Raw genomic sequence first — 16,204 nt, forward strand, 5'->3', positions numbered from 1 at the left:
ACGCTACCCCATAATGACAAAGCGAAAAGTTTTTTTTGTGGAAATGTATTGAAATAAAACTGATACTGTATTTACATAAGTATTCAGATCCTTTGCTATGAGATTTGTAATTAAGTTCAGGTGCATCCTGTTTCCATTGATCATCCTTGTTGTTTCTACAATGTGATTGGAGTCCACCTGTGGTAAAATCAATTGATTGGACATGCTTTGGAAAGGCACACACTTGTCTATATAAGGTCCAAAAGTTGAAAGTGCATGTCAGAGCAAAAACCAAGCCATGAGGTCAAAGGAATTGTCTGTAGAGCTCCGAGACAGGATTGTGGCGAGCCACAGAGGGTACCAAAGAATGTATGCAGCATTGAAGGTCCCCAAGAGATGCTAAGCTACAGGAATGTTTTGCGTCTGAGTCTAATACCAACATGTTTCAAGCTGACCACCATAGTCCCTGTGCCTAAGAACACTAAGATAACCTGCCTAAATAACTACCAACCTGAAGCACTCACGTCTGCAGCCATGAAGAGGCTGGTCATGGCTCACATCAGCACCATTATCCCAGAAACCCTAGACCCACTCCAATTTGCAAACCGCCCAAACAGATCCACAGATGATGCAATCTCTATTGCACTCCACACTGCACTTTCCCACCTGGACAAAAGGAACACCTATGTGAGAGTGCTGTTCATTGACTACAGCTCAGCGTTCAACATCATAGTGCCCTCAAAGCTCATCACTCAGCTAATGACCCTGGGCCAAAACCTCCTCCCTCTGCAACTGGATCCTGGACTTCCTGATGGGCCGCCCCCAGGTGGTAAGGGTAGGTAACAACACATCTGCCACGCTGATCTTCAACACGGGGGCCCCTCAGGGGTGCATGCTCAGTCCCCTCCTGTACTCCCTTTTCACTCATGACTGCACGGCCAGACACGACTCCATTTACATTACATTTACATTTAAGTCATTTAGCAGACGCTCTTATCCAGAGCGACTTACAAATTGGTGAATTCACCTTCTGACATCAGTGGAACAGCCACTTTACAATAGTGCATCTAAATCATTTAAGGGGGGGTGAGAAGGATTGCTTTATCCTATCCTAGGTATTCCTTGAAGAGGTGGGGTTTCAGGTGTCTCCGGAAGGTGGTGATTGACTCCGCTGTCCTGGCGTCGTGAGGGAGTTTGTTCCACCATTGGGGGGCCAGAGCAGCGAACAGTTTTGACTGGGCTGAGCGGGAACTGTACTTCCTCAGTGGTAGGGAGGCGAGCAGGCCAGAGGTGGATGAACGCAGTGCCCTTGTTTGGGTGTAGGGCCTGATCAGAGCCTGGAGGTACTGCGGTGCCGTTCCCCTCACAGCTCCGTAGGCAAGCACCATGGTCTTGTAGCGGATGCGAGCTTCAACTGGAAGCCAGTGGAGAGAGCGGAGGAGCGGGGTGACGTGAGAGAACTTGGGACTCCAATACCATCATTAAGTTTGCCGATGACACAACAGTGGCATGAGACAGCCTATAGGGAGGAGGTCAGAGACCTGGCTGTGTGGTGCCAGGACAACAACTTCTCTCTCAACATGATCAAGACAAAGGAGATGATTGTGGACTACAGGAAAAGGAGGACCGAGCACACACCCATTCTCATCGACAGGGCTGTAGTGGAGCAGGTTGAGAGCTTCAAGTTCCTTGGTGTCCACGTCACCAACAAACTAACATGGTTCAAGCACATCAAGACAGTCGAGGGGGGCACGACAAAACCAATTCTGCCTCAGGAGACTGAAGAGATTTGGCATTGGTCCTCAGATCCTCAAAAGGTTCTACAGCTGCACCATCGAGAGCATTCTCTGGTTGCATCACTGCCTGGTATGGCAACAACAGTGGCCTCCATCATTCTTAAATGGAAGAAGTTTGGGAACCACCAAGACACTTCCTACAGCTTGCCGCCTGGCCAAACTGAGCAATCGGGGGAGAAAGGCCTTGGTCAGGTAGGTGACCAAGAACCCGATGGTCACTCTGACAGCTCCAGAGTTCTTCTGTGGAGATTGAAGAATCTTCCAGAAGGACAACCATCTCTGCAGCACTCCACCAATCAGGCCTTTATGGTAGTGGCCAGATGGAAGCCATTACAAGACACATGACAGCCTGCTTGGAGTTTGCCAAACGGCACCTAAAGGACTCTCAGACCATAAGAAACAAGATTCTCTGGCCTGAATTCCAATTGCCACGTCTGGAGGAAACCAGGCACCGCTCATAACCTGGCCAATACATCCCTACAGTGAAGCATGATGGTTGCAGCATCATGCTGTGGGGATTTTTTTCAGTGGCAGAGACTGGGAGACTAGTCAGGATCGAAGGAAAGATGATCAGAGGAAAGTACACCAAGATCTTTGATGAAAACCTGCTCCAGAGCGCTCAGGACCACCGACTGGGGCGACAGTTCACCTTCCAACAGGACAACGACCCTAATCACACAGCCAAGACAACCCAGGATTGGCTTCGGGACAAGTCTCTGAATGTCCTTGAGTGGCCCAGCCAGAACCCAATCGAACATCTCTGGAGAGACCTGATAATGTGTGCAGCGACGCTCCCCATCCAACCTTACAGAGCTTGAGAGGTCCTGAAGAGAAGAATGGGAGTAAAACATGTTTATGTTTTGGGTTCTTAATGGGGGTACGACAGTAGAACTAAGCTGATGGGGCATTTTAAGTTATATTCTTCAAGAATCAGTGGCTATATATCTTGATTTTCTTCATCAAATGTATTCAAGCTCTAAAAGGGGAAAGCACATAAATTGTAGAAAAATCTAGGTGAGGATAACCTCCTTTCTAGGAAGAGGCAGTGGCCACTAGTCCAGTGTTTCCCAATGTTTTCCATTCCTCCAGTACACCCAAGTAACAGTATACATTTTGTTGTAGTACACCTCATTCAACTTGACAACTAATCATAAAGCCCTTAATGAATTGAATCAGGTGAGTTTTGTTTGGGGGGGGGGGGGGGGGCTACAACAAAAATATGTGCTGCTGATAGTTCTGGAGGACTGGAGTTGAGAAGGTTAGGCTACCATATTTTCCTGTGAACCCGAGGGGCTAAAATGATCTCCTGTGTCATGACAAGCCCTTTCCTCTAGGAAAAGTCTCATAAGCAGATGTTTATGTCCTGTAAGAATGTAATGATATTGCTGTTTTATTGCAGTGGCCTATATATTCTACCCAGCAGGAAACGCATTAGCCAAGTAGCTACTTTTTTGTTGCTATGCCAATGCTTGTGAAATGTCTACCTCTTTACCAAACTGGTCTTTAGAGAGAGTGTGTGGGAGGGACAGAGCTAGTATAACAGAAAGACCATGGCATTATCACATTTTATGGGTGTGTTTAGTAGTTGTTTGTCAGGATTTGCAAAGGCCCAAGTACAGTAACACTAACTATCCTCATCTAATTCCTATTTAATCATGTGTGGGTTTTAATGTAGCTGAAGGATAGTGCTTTATCCTCTGTTGTGGTTGGTTGCCAGGCTCCAATGAGACTGTGTATGATTGGCCACGGATATGGTGATGAAACCCAGACAGGGACAATACAGGTCTGGAGAACTCTACAGTCAGATGCACAGGAAGCTACTGGGTATAACGTATGGCTTCCACCACCATCACTCCTCTCCTCTCATCCCTCTATAGTCTATACTATATCCTCCTACATCATTCCACTCTCCTCCCAATCCTCCCATTGTATCTGTCTTCCTCGCTATTGCTGCCATCACTCCCTCCTCTTCTCATGTCGGAATTCTCCCCCTCCTCCTTCCATCACTCCATTCCATCCATAGCCCTCCTCCATCCATCACTCCATTCCATCCATAGCCCTCCTCCATCCATCACTCCATTCCATCCATAGCCCTCCTCCATCCATCACTCCATTCCATCCATAGCCCTCCTCCTTCCATCACTCCATTCCATCCATAGCCCTCCTCCATCCATCACTCCATTCCATCCATAGCCCTCCTCCTTCCATCACTCCATTCCATCCATAGCCCTCCTCCTCCCATCACTCCATTCCATCCATAGCCCTCCTCCTTCCATCACTCCATTCCATCCATAGCCCTCCTCCATCCATCACTCCATTCCATCCATAGCCCTCCTCCCTCTTCCACACCTCCGTTTCTCATCTCCATCAGAGGGGAAACAAAACAACGGACTCCCAGGACAGTTTGCCCAAGTGCTTATTTCCTACAACTGGATATCTCAAACCAGCCCAACTGGGATGCTGTTGACACACTCGTTCTGAGTGCACCTGCATGCGTCGTGTGCCAATGTGCTTTAAATACCTAGTGTGGCATGACCTTCATATTTCATGTCAGTCACACAACTAAGAGACCCCTTTTGCTACGTACATACAAACATTCACACAACATCCTCTCAACGTTATCTCAGCTTATGGGCATGGCTGGGGTAGGATGGAGCTGGCCTGGCAACCTGGTAAAAGTAACACCTGCGATGAGTGTAATTGGTCTTAGAGCGGTATGAGGATTTTATGTTTGTCTGTCACAGTGCCACTGCTAACATTAGTGTTTTTGGCCTCAAAGGTTAATGTGTGTGTGTGTGTGTTTATCACAAAAGGAGCTGCCCAGGGATTTAGCACCAGCCTGTCTCTAAGGATTTACAGCCTGTGAGAGGTAGTTAGTGGAATTCAATAGGGGTCGACCACAAAGAGGGTATAGGCTACTGTAGCAAACCGATACAGTGAGAAAGAAAGAGGTGGTTATACTACATGTAAAAGTCAACACATTTATTATTACAGCATGCTTATTACCCTTTACTAAGTCAGTTGACTGAGAACACGTTGATTCGTGGGAGATATGGGGAGAGTTGGAGAACATTGCATTGCATTGGAGCATAGCATTGGAGAACCATATTATTTCGAGAAGTTTCTAGAGAACTAGATAAAAGGAGAATCATTTCTACTATTTTAGTTTTTTGCTCTTGTATTTCCTAGAAGACAGAAATCCTAAAAGTCAGGGAGACTTTTGGTTTATGTCTGAGTGTTCTCTGTCATCTTCCTCTTTCAACTGACTGATAACCCTCCATATTGTGTTATATGTGTGTGTGCTTGTGCATGATTGTATTGTGTGTGTGTGTGTGTGTGTCGTCCCTGCACTATGTCTCCTTAGCTAGCAGTCTTTGGAGAAGAGTTGTGTTTAAAAGCGTTATCACATTGGAAGCTACGGGCCCCCAGTGCTACGGACCAATCCGTCTCATTGCCAAGTCCAAACTATTGCTGAGGGAGTCTGTGTTTATACAGCATAACTGGCCGACTGGAAGCCGGGCCGTCCAACTACAGAGATGTTTAAAGATGACGCTTATTTGTCCAGCTCTATGGATTAATATACTGTATATACCATTAGGTGTAAATGTTTGCAAAGGACATACATTCATAGGAATCTTGTGTTGGATACAGGAGCATCTGGGGTTGTGTATTGAGAAGTAAGGAATGTGTGCTTGCATTGGGGGCCCGGTGGAAAAGGAACATACCGAAGAGGATCGTTGTAGACATGTAGTTCATCACATGATTTTCATTCATAATGGCCAGTAATTTCTTCATTTAAGATGGCCAATAAGGCATCATTTCATAAACACATCCGCAGTCCACACATTTCCCAAATGTATAATGTGAATACTCCCTTTAGCTCTGTTGTGGCACCTGACTGACAGCAACTCACTGCTTACAGGCAGTGCTCCCACTTCCCCTCTCTGAGTGTACTTCCCCTTTAAGACCCAGCATCTGTTAGGAAGCCCCTGCACTCAGCTCCTCTCTGCCTCACCACAAGGGCTTTCTGAGGGGCAGCAGGACAGTTCTCTGTAGCGTTGGCTAGATTCACCACAGGGAGTGTGTGTAGTGTGACAAGTCATTTAGAGAGTGTGGAAGGTCACAGAGGAGAAAGGGTGTTATTTGGGATCTACAAGTTGTTGATATAAGCAATACCTGTCTGTGGCATACACCTGTTCTCTAATCAAATGACGATAAGGCGTTTCTCCTTCACAGGGAACCGACGACTGAATCTCTTGTCCTACAAAGGTGAGCTTTGTCTTCAACACCATTTTCTTGTAATGGACATGTGAATCACATGAGCATTTAGGGTTCTTCAACCTCAGGAGTTGGAGCTCAGTTAAAAGTAGACTTGACTAAACCTTAATTATAATTATCAAATTACTGTAAAATGAAAATGTGCATTTGCCGTTTTTACTGTAAAAGGATCAAAAGTAAATGAGTATTTTGTTATAGGAGGATTTTCTAATAGGAGAAACACAGTTACATCTGGCTATAACCCAGTGTTTTGTAATCCTGGTCCTGTTTTAGCACTACACACCTGATTCAAATGATCAACTCATCATCGAGCTTTGATGATTTTATTCAGGTGTGTTAGTGCTAGGGCAAACACTAAAATGTGCACTCCTTTGGATCCACAGAACCAGGATTAAGAAACACTCCTCTCTAACCTACCGTTTCTCTGAGCAATGCATCTTATTCAGCGCTGGGCAACTCCAGCCCTCAGGGGCCGGAGTAGTGTCACAACTTTATCCACATCCCTAGTAAACACAGCTGATTTAAACTAATTGAATTCTAAACTGAAGATCATGATGAGTTGATTATTGGAGTCAGGTGTGTTAGATGGGGCTGGGGCAAAAGTGTGACACCTATCAGGCCCCTGAGGACTGGAGTTGCCCATCCCTGATGGAAATGAACACTCCATTTTGAAAGAATGGAAGCCATTCATTTCACCCCTTTGTATAGGGTTGACAAGGGAGCACACGTTGTGCTTTAGTCCATTAACCCACTGTCTCTTACAAGGACATCTGTTACCACGCCACTGTCAAACTGCATGGAGCCTTTTCTCTGTCTGTGTTATAAAGCAGTTTTTTACTGGTTCCTCTAAGCAAAGGAGTCAAAAGGTTGGCTTTGCACAAATCAAATTGTATTGGTCACATACACATGGTTAGCCGATGTTATTGGTCACATACACATGGTTAGCCGATGTTATTGGTCACATACACATGGTTAGCCGATGTTATTGCGAGTGTAGCGAAATGCTTCTACATCCGACAGTGCAGCAGTATCTAACAGCTAATATCTAACAATTCCACAAAAAACCTAATACACACAATCTAGTAAAGGAATGGGATGAGAATATGTCAGTATAAAATATATGGATGAGCAGTGACCGAGCGGCTAAGATGCAATAGATAGTAAAGAATAGATAGTGAAGGATACAGTTTCTACATATGAGATGAGTAATGCGAGATATGTAAACATTCTTAAAGGGGCGTTATTAAAGTGACTAGTAGTAATGATAATAGTATATGCCATTAAGCAGATGCTTTTATCCAAAGGGACTTGGAGTCATGCGCGTTCCCAGGTGGTCCTGGGAATCAACATATATTCTGGCATGTTGGTTTATTACCTTTAGGCACATTACAGCACATCATAAAGAACAGCTTCAACTCATAAAATAGGGCTACAGATGTAGGATCTTAATCTGAGCCAATTTTCTATAGCAGGAGGATAATCCTGCAGCACCAGGAAATATGCATTATGTGGACTATAATTTAATGAAAAAATAAAATAATTGTAGAAGTTAGTACGTTTTTTGTTAGTATTTTATTAGGGTCCATGTTTGCTACAGCCAAAGCTGCAGCTCCTCTTCCTGGGGTCCAGACAAAACATAAAATGACAAAGTACAGAACACGAACAGACAATTACAGCTGAAGGACAGAACTACATAAAATGACAATACATAGCACTAATAGACAGGTACAGAGCTACATTTTTAAAATAAGAATACACACTCATATTATTATGTCTTAGCAATCCATGTACACACAATAGTGGCTACACTGCAGTCATCCATTTTGTTACAGTTGCTTAACGTTACAATTGCAGCTCCTGATCCTAATCTCTCAGAACCAGTTGTTCTGTAAACACTAGCGAGAATCTCACAACATTAGAAACCACCCGTGTACAATATGATTCATAGATGCTACTGAATGCAAGTGCAACGAAAAAACAACAATGGAAAAGCAACGGTTCTTCCAGCTAAGGCTTCAACCACTGTTTTCACCATAGCAGCCGGGCCATTCAGCTCATAAATGAGCTACAAATGAAGTTGTCTCCCCGCTAAGGCTTCAACCACTGTTTTCACCATAGCAGCCGGGCCATTCAGCTCATAAATGAGCTACAAATGAAGTTGTCTCCCCTCTAAGGCTTCAACCACTGTTTTCACCATAGCAGCCGGGCCATTCAGCTCATAAATGAGCTACAAATGAAGTTGTCTCCCCGCTAAGGCTTCAACCACTGTTTTCACCATAGCAGTTGTCTCCCCGCTAAGGCCATTCAGCTCATAAATGAGCTACAAATGAAGTTGTCTCCCCGCTAAGGCTTCAACCACTGTTTTCACCATAGCAGCCGGGCCATTCAGCTCATAAATGAGCTACAAATGAAGTTGTCTCCCCGCTAAGGCTTCAACCACTGTTTTCACCATAGTCCTTCACTTTAGCTGCATATGTGGTCTTTTTTAGAGAGCCATCTGTTCAAATCTGTTCAAATCAAGTCTGGCATTTTAAAGTGGAAATTACATACTTTAGAAGCCTTTTTAAACCTTGAATACACTACAGGTTTGCAAGAAAATTCTCAGCTACAAATGCGTGATCAAATTAAGATTCTGCATCTGTACATGAGGGTGTTACTGTATGTGAGACAATGTATCTAGGGACGCTTAGCTTTTTCCAGTGTGGTGTCACTTTCTACAACCCTGCATTAGTTGTGCTTGTCTAGATACTGGACCCTCAACCAGCTGGGTCCAGAAATGACAGAAGCCTAAAGAAGGTGTTTAATAACTAACCACAGAGTCTGACCTGATGGGGTCTGTTCAGTACACTCTTGGAAAAAAGGGTTCCAAAAGGGTTCTTTGGTTGTCCTCATAGGAGAACCCTTTTTGGTTCCATGTAGAACCTTCTGTGGAAAGGGTCCTACCTGGAACTCAAAGGGGTTCTACCTGGAAGCAAAAGGGTTCTTCAAAGGGTTTGCCTATGGGGACAGTCCAATAACCCTTTTAGGTTCTTGACAGTACATTTCTTTCTAAGAGTGAAGTGTGCAAGCTTACAAAACAAATACATTTAGCTAGAGTATATGCAATTGCTTGTCATATAGAATATATCCATTATATTTCTATCAAAACATTCAGATAGAAATGTATAGCATATACAGTAATATAGGGCTTTCATTGTGTCAACTCTACCCCCCCCCCCCAAATATGGTTGCCTGTCATACACAGTAATGTAGGGCTTTCATTTTGTCATCTCTACCCCTCCATCCAAATATGATTACCTGACATACACAGCAATATAGGGCTTTCATTGTGTCAACTCTACCCCCCCCCCCCCCAAATATGATTGCCTGTCATACACAGTAATGTAGGGCTTTCATTTTGACATCTCTACCCCCCTATCCAAATATGATTGCCTGTCATACACAGTAATGTAGGGCTTTCATTTTGTCAACCCCCTCAGTTGTTGTCCTTCTTTCTTCCTGCCTATTCAGACCAAAGGCTTGATATTACATTTCCTTTGGGATCAATCTACGTGAACCGCAGCAGTCTGCAGGAAGAAAGACACTCGTCTTTTAAACATTCCTCTCTCTTACGCTGGGGCAATGGAGAGGAAACAGCAATCCTGCGGCCATGATGACTGTTGTAATTGTGTTTAAAGAGATAACATCTACGTACATCTATCTACAAGTGGAGAGACAGAACACGAACACACTGTGTTTTACCTAAATAGGCCATTTAACCAATAAACTAGGGTTATTCAATTACAGACCCTCAAGCCCTGATGTACTGCTGGGACTCTTTTCTGCCCGATTTGTTGATCAATTAATACCATTGAGTCTCCCGTCTGTCCTGAGCTGCCAGAGTCTCCCGTCTGTCCTGAGCTGCCAGAGTCTCCCGTCTGTCCTGAGCTGCCAGAGTCTCCCGTCTGTCCTGACCTGCCAGAGTCTCCCGTCTGTCCTGAGCTGCCAGAGTCTCCCGTCTGTCCTGAGCTGCCAGAGCCGCCCGCCAGCCAGGAGCTGCCAGAGCCGTCAGTCAGCCAGGAGCTGCCAGAGCCGTCAGTCAGCCAGGAGCTGCCAGAGCCGTCAGTCAGCCAGGAGCTGCCAGAGCCCACCCAGACCCTCCCCTACAGGTTCAGGTTTTGCGGCCGGAGTCCGCCCCTTGGGGGGGGGGGGGGTACTGTCACGTTCTGACCTTAGTCTAGTGATGACACACAAAACAGAAAATTAACACCCACAAAACACAGGTGGAAAAAGGCTACCTAAGTATGATTCTCAGTCAGAGACAACTAACAACACCTGCCTCTGATTGAGAACCATACCAGGCCAAACGCAAAGTACAACATAGATAAAAACAAACAGACTGCCCACCCAAACTCACACCCTGAACATACTGAAACAAGGACAAAACAAAGGAACTAAGGTCAGAACGTGACACATATGGTCTCTAGACCAGAGAGCAGTTTGCGTTTACATTTACATGTCGGTCATTTAGCCAACATTCTTATCCAGAGCGACTAACAGGCAGTTTGTTTTTGAGCTCTGAATATATCATGCTCCATGACTTCTGGTCTCACTGTATTCTGTCTGTCTTCACCCAGGCTTCCTGCAGTTTAATGGGAGCTGTGGAAGTCTCCGTAGCAGTGGGGGCAAAGGTCTGGCACACTAAGGACAACTGTGGAAGAACACAACCACCGCAAGCGCAGCCATGGATGACCTGGCCAATGACTCTGCTGTGCGGCCGCTGCTGTCGGAGGCACGTCTCATCTACGCCATCACCGTGCCCCTGTCCACCGCCATCATCCTGGCCAACCTGGTCATCATCCTGGGCATCTCCTGTAACCGTCAGCTCTACAACACCCCAAACTACTTCTTCCTGAGCCTGCTAGTGGCTGACCTGTGTACAGGCGTGGCCCTGCCGTTCATCCCCTGGATGGGACTCAACCGTCCGCTGAGTTTTAGCTCCTGTCTCCTGGTTCATATTTTTCCTAATTTCTTGTTCCTGGCGTTCCTGTTTAACCTGGTGATAGTTCATTATGAGAGATACATGTGCATCATGAGTCCGTTACATTATAGTAGCTTCTGGGTTCACCGCCACTTCCCGCTGGTGCTGCTCGCCGTGTGGGCGCCGCCACTGCTCTACGCCTCCCTGCCCGCCTTCGGCTGGAACAACCGGGCCGGCCCAGGGTGGAACGGCTGCTGCTCGTTTAACGACACGGGTGTGCCGGTGAACTGTTCCACCGTGGTGGCAGCGGTAGCGGCGCCGGTCGGCTCTGAGTGCTGCTCTTACAGACGGGTCTTCCCCAACGCCTTCATCTACCTCGAGGTGTACGGGCTGCTGGCACCTGCCATCCTGTCCATCGCGGGCATGACGGGGCGTGTGCTGTGGATCACCCGGGGCCAGATGAAGGACATCTGCCGGCTGCACCGCTCTGTGGCGACCAGGGGGGGCGGTCAGGCCTCGGAACGGGAGCAGCGGCTCAACCTCCGCTACACGCGGTGCGTGGCCGCCGTGTCACTGACCTTCCTGGCCTGCTGGGTGCCCTACATCATCTACATACACGTCTGCGTGGCGTTTCTGCTCAGCAAGGAGACGCGTGGGAACTCCACCACACACATCGTGCTGTCGTGCACGGGGATCGGGAGCATGGCAGTGATGCCGCTGGTCCTGGGGCTGGCCAACAGGCAGTACACGGACCCGGTGAGGAAACTCCTCCATAAACTCCGAGACAGATGGAGGAGGAGACAGGACTCTGAGGATATGGCTCTCTGAGTAGCCAGGACAGGACTGCTCTCACTTTGGGGATGGACGTGTGGGATTATAAATGGGGATCATAGCATATAGATGATGAAGTATCCTCCTGGATGAGGGCAGTGGCGCCCCGAGTCTGTGGACTCTAGCTGTAAGGGAGTAGCAGAAAGACCCAATTCGAGGTGCAGGACTGGTAGGGTTGCCCCACCTCTCCCATGTCTGTCAGTTTATAGTCACAGCATGTGTGACTCTTGCCACTGGGGCCATTGAGTGCGTTATGTTTAAAGCCATCAGTATACATGTGTACACTACTTGGGTAGTCATAATAAATTCAAAACAATCACTGTAAAAGTCACCAATCTTTCTATTTTTCAAGTTGATTGAATCCATTAGAGAGAAACATAATGTTATGAATTATCAACAGAGACCTCTACGATGATGAACTGGGCTCATTTGGATATGAAAAGAGCAGATGGGTAGAATTAAGATGGATCTAATTGACTACTCCAATTACTACAGCATCTCATCTCTTCCCCTTCTCGTTCTCTCTCTCCCTTTTTCTCTCTCCCTCTCTCTCTTTCTCTCCCCCTCTATCTTTCTCTCTCTCTCACTCGCTCTCTTTCCCCCTCTCTCCCTCCATCCCTCCCTCTACCTATCTTTCTTTCTCTCTTTCACATCTGTCTCCTTTCTCTCTCTCTCTCCCTCCATCCCTCCCTCTACCTATCTTTCTTTCTCTCTCTCTCCCTCCATCCCTCCCTCCCTCTACCTATCTTTCTTTCTCTCTCTCTCCCTCCATCCCTCCCTCCCTCTACCTATCTTTCTCTCTCTCTCTTTCCCATCTCTGTCTCCTTTCTCTCTCCCTCCATCACTCCCTCTACCTATCTTTCTCTCTCTCTCTCTCTTTCCCATCTGTCTCCTTTTCTCTCTCTCTCTCCATCCCTCCCTCTACCTATCTTTTTCTTTCTCTCTCTCTCCCTCCATCCCTCCCTCTACCCTCTCTCTCTCTCTCTCTCTTTCCCATATCTGTCTCCTTTCTCTCTCTCTCCCTGCATCCCTCCCTCTACCTATCTCTCTCTCTCTCTCTCTCCCTGCATCCCTCCCTCTACCTATCTCGCTCTCTCTCTCTCTCTCTCTCTCTCTCTCTCTCTCCCATCCATCCCTCCACCTATCTTTCTCTCTCTCTTTCCCATATCTGTCTCCTTTCTCACTCTCTCTTTCTCTCTCACACACACACACACTTTCTCCCCCTCCATAGTCTTTATCTGGTGCTGGTATGTGCTCTGAACAGGGGAGAGAGGGGTGTGCTCTGTGCTCCTCCGCAGTCCAAAATACATCTGGAACACATGGGAGTGATTAGACCCCTGAGATTCTAATATTTAGATCACATTTGAAAAGAGCCAGACAGGAACTGAAGTTCTTTAGGTTACACCATATCTGGGAAGATAATCATCGTTCCAAAATTGAAGTGAAAACAAGAATGGTTCTTTCATTGTCTGCCTATTTGTAAGTCTGTATCAGTGTGCTAAGAATCCTTGAAGGAAGACTGTTTTATCTACTGATTTCTAATAGCCCTCAAACAGGGTTGGTCATATTCACAGTTTAATGTGCAAAGTTTATAACGCTACTTTATTGCCTACTCGGCAAATCAAGTATACATTTTCTATGTCTTTGTTGAAACTCGTGCATATGGGGAAAACAAGAGAACTTTAGTGTGACTATTCACACTAACTATTTGACGTGTAAACATCTTTTCAAATAGACAAGAGCGTGAGAGAGAGTTAAGGGTAAGAGCCAGCCATGTGTAACTATAAAAGGTCTGAATTTCTACATGACGTTGAGAGAGACAGATTATAAACATGGGGTCAGAATTTTTTATGTACAATACTGTGATACTGTGTGTGTGTGTATGCCTTTTTGTTAGTGTGTGTATGTGTGTTGCATTTGTCTGAGTGTGTGTGCGAGAGAAGGAGGAGTGATGGAGTGAAATATGGTAAGTGACCGAGCAGTGTGTGTCGCTCTCTGTGTGTCGCTTTCTCTCTCTGTGTGTCTCTCTCTCTCTCTCTGTGTGTCTCTCTCTCTGTCTCTCTGTGTCTCTCTCTGTGTCTCTCTCTCTGTCTCTCTCTCTGTCTCTCTCTCTGTCTCTCTCTCTGTCTGTCTCTCTGTCTCTCTCTCTCTCTCTCTCTCTGTCTCTCTCTCTGTCTCTCTCTCTCTCTCTCTCTCTCTGTCTCTCTCTCTCTATCTCTCTCCGTCTCTCTCTCTGTCTCTCTCTCTCTGTGTGTGTGTTTCTCTCTCTCGGTCGCTCTGTGTCTCTCTCTCTCTGTGTGTGTTTCTCTCTCTTTCTTTCTTTCTTTCACTATCTTATCTCCATCCACCCAGAACAGCCTGTATACCACATGGAACTACAGTCTTTACTTTGAACACTAAATGAGAAAGGGTCCTCATGCTAGTGTTTACCATGACCGTTGTCAAATTCGACAGTTGTTTTCATCAAAAGGAGATACTGAATGTAAGTAGTTATATGACGACAGTGGTGGTCCCGGGGTTGTAGGAGGTCTGTCTATCTCTGTCTGTGTGGTGACAATAGGCCCATGTATACCTCGAGTTCAGGGGGTTGTAGGAGGTCTATCTCTGTCTGTGTGGTGACAATAGGCCCATGTATACCTTGAGTTCAGGGGGTTGTCTATCTCTGTCTGTGTGGTGACAATAGGCCCATGTATACCTCGAGTTCAGGGGGTTGTAGGAGGTCTATCTCTGTCTGTGTGGTGACAATAGGCCCATGTATACCTCGAGTTCAGGGGTTGTAGGAGGTCTATCTCTGTCTGTGTGGTGACAATAGGTCGATGTATACCTTGAGTTCAGGGGGTTGTAGGGGTCTATCTCTGTCTGTGTGGTGACAATAGGCCCATGGGTGAGTTCAGGGGGTTGTAGGAGGTCTATCTCTGTCTGTGTGGTGACAATAGGCCCATGTATACCTTGAGTTCAGGGGGTTGTAGGAGGTCTATCTCTGTCTGTGTGGTGACAATAGGTCTATGTATACCTCGAGTTCAGGGGGTTGTAGGAGGTCTATCTCTGTCTGTGTGGTGACAATAGGTCTATGTATACCTTGAGTTCAGGGGGTTGTAGGAGGTCTATCTCTGTCTGTGTGGTGACAATAGGCCCATGTATACCTCGAGTTCAGGGGTTGTAGGAGGTCTATCTCTGTCTGTGTGGTGACAATAGGTCTATGTATACCTTGAGTTCAGGGGGTTGTAGGAGGTCTATCTCTGTCTGTGTGGTGACAATAGGCCCATGTATACCTTGAGTTCAGGGGGTTGTAGGAGGTCTATCTCTGTCTGTGTGGTGACAATAGGCCCATGTATACCTTGAGTTCAGGGGGTTGTAGGAGGTCTATCTCTGTCTGTGTGGTGACAATAGGTCCATGTATACCTTGAGTTCAGGGGGTTGTAGGAGGTCTATCTCTGTCTGTGTGGTGACAATAGGTCCATGTATACCTTGAGTTCAGGGGGTTGTAGGAGGTCTATCTCTGTCTGTGTGGTGACAATAGGCCCATGTATACCTTGAGTTCAGGGGGTTGTAGGAGGTCTATCTCTGTCTGTGTGGTGACAATAGGCCCATGTATACCTCGAGTTCAGGGGGTTGTAGGAGGTCTATCTCTGTCTGTGTGGTGACAATAGGTCCATGTATACCTTGAGTTCAGGGGGTTGTAGGAGGTCTATCTCTGTCTGTGTGGTGACAATAGGTTCCATGTATACCTTGAGTTCAGGGGGTTGTAGGAGGCCCATCTCTGTCTGTGTGGTGACAATAGGTCCATGTATACCTTGAGTTCAGGGGGTTGTAGGAGGTCTATCTCTGTCTGTGTGGTGACAATAGGTCCATGTATACCTTGAGTTCAGGGGGTTGTAGGAGGTCTATCTCTGTCTGTGTGGTGACAATAGGTCCATGTATACCTTGAGTTCAGGGGGTTGTAGGAGGTCTATCTCTGTCTGTGTGGTGACAATAGGTCCATGTATACCTTGAGTTCAGGGGGTTGTAGGAGGTCTATCTCTGTCTGTGTGGTGACAATAGGCCCATGTATACCTTGAGTTCAGGGGGTTGTAGGAGGTCTATCTCTGTCTGTGTGGTGACAATAGGTCCATGTATACCTTGAGTTCAGGGGTTGTAGGAGGTCTATCTCTGTCTGTGTGGTGACAATAGGCCCATGTATACCTTGAGTTCAGGGGGTTGTAGGAGGCCCATCTCTGTCTGTGTGGTGACAATAGGTCCATGTATACCTTGAGTTCAGGGGGTTGTAGGAGGTCTATCTCTGTCTGTGTGGTGACAATAGGTCCATGTATACCTTGAGTTCAGGGGGTTGTAGGAGGTCTATCTCTGTCTGTGTGGTGAC

At 46.5% G+C, this 16,204-nt stretch overlaps 1 protein-coding gene across 1 annotated transcript; it reads left to right on the forward strand.

Moving 5' to 3' along the window:
* Positions 1–10,549: 10,549 nt before the first annotated feature.
* On the forward strand, positions 10,550–12,239 carry LOC135543015 (G-protein coupled bile acid receptor 1-like). The gene has a single exon (XM_064970119.1). It carries the CDS (start codon positions 10,777–10,779, stop codon positions 11,839–11,841), a length of 1,065 nt encoding a protein of 354 aa, XP_064826191.1. The 5' UTR covers positions 10,550–10,776; the 3' UTR covers positions 11,842–12,239.
* Positions 12,240–16,204: the final 3,965 nt, after the last annotated feature.

Source organism: Oncorhynchus masou, chromosome 7, assembly GCF_036934945.1.
Source record: "Oncorhynchus masou masou isolate Uvic2021 chromosome 7, UVic_Omas_1.1, whole genome shotgun sequence".
In the NCBI taxonomy this organism is placed as follows: Eukaryota; Metazoa; Chordata; class Actinopteri; order Salmoniformes; family Salmonidae; genus Oncorhynchus; species Oncorhynchus masou.

What these genes read in the sequence shown, in the direction of transcription:
- LOC135543015 (XM_064970119.1), top strand. Translation starts at nt 10,777, where the DNA reads ATGGATGACCTGGCCAATGACTCTGCTGTGCGGCCGCTGCTGTCGGAG.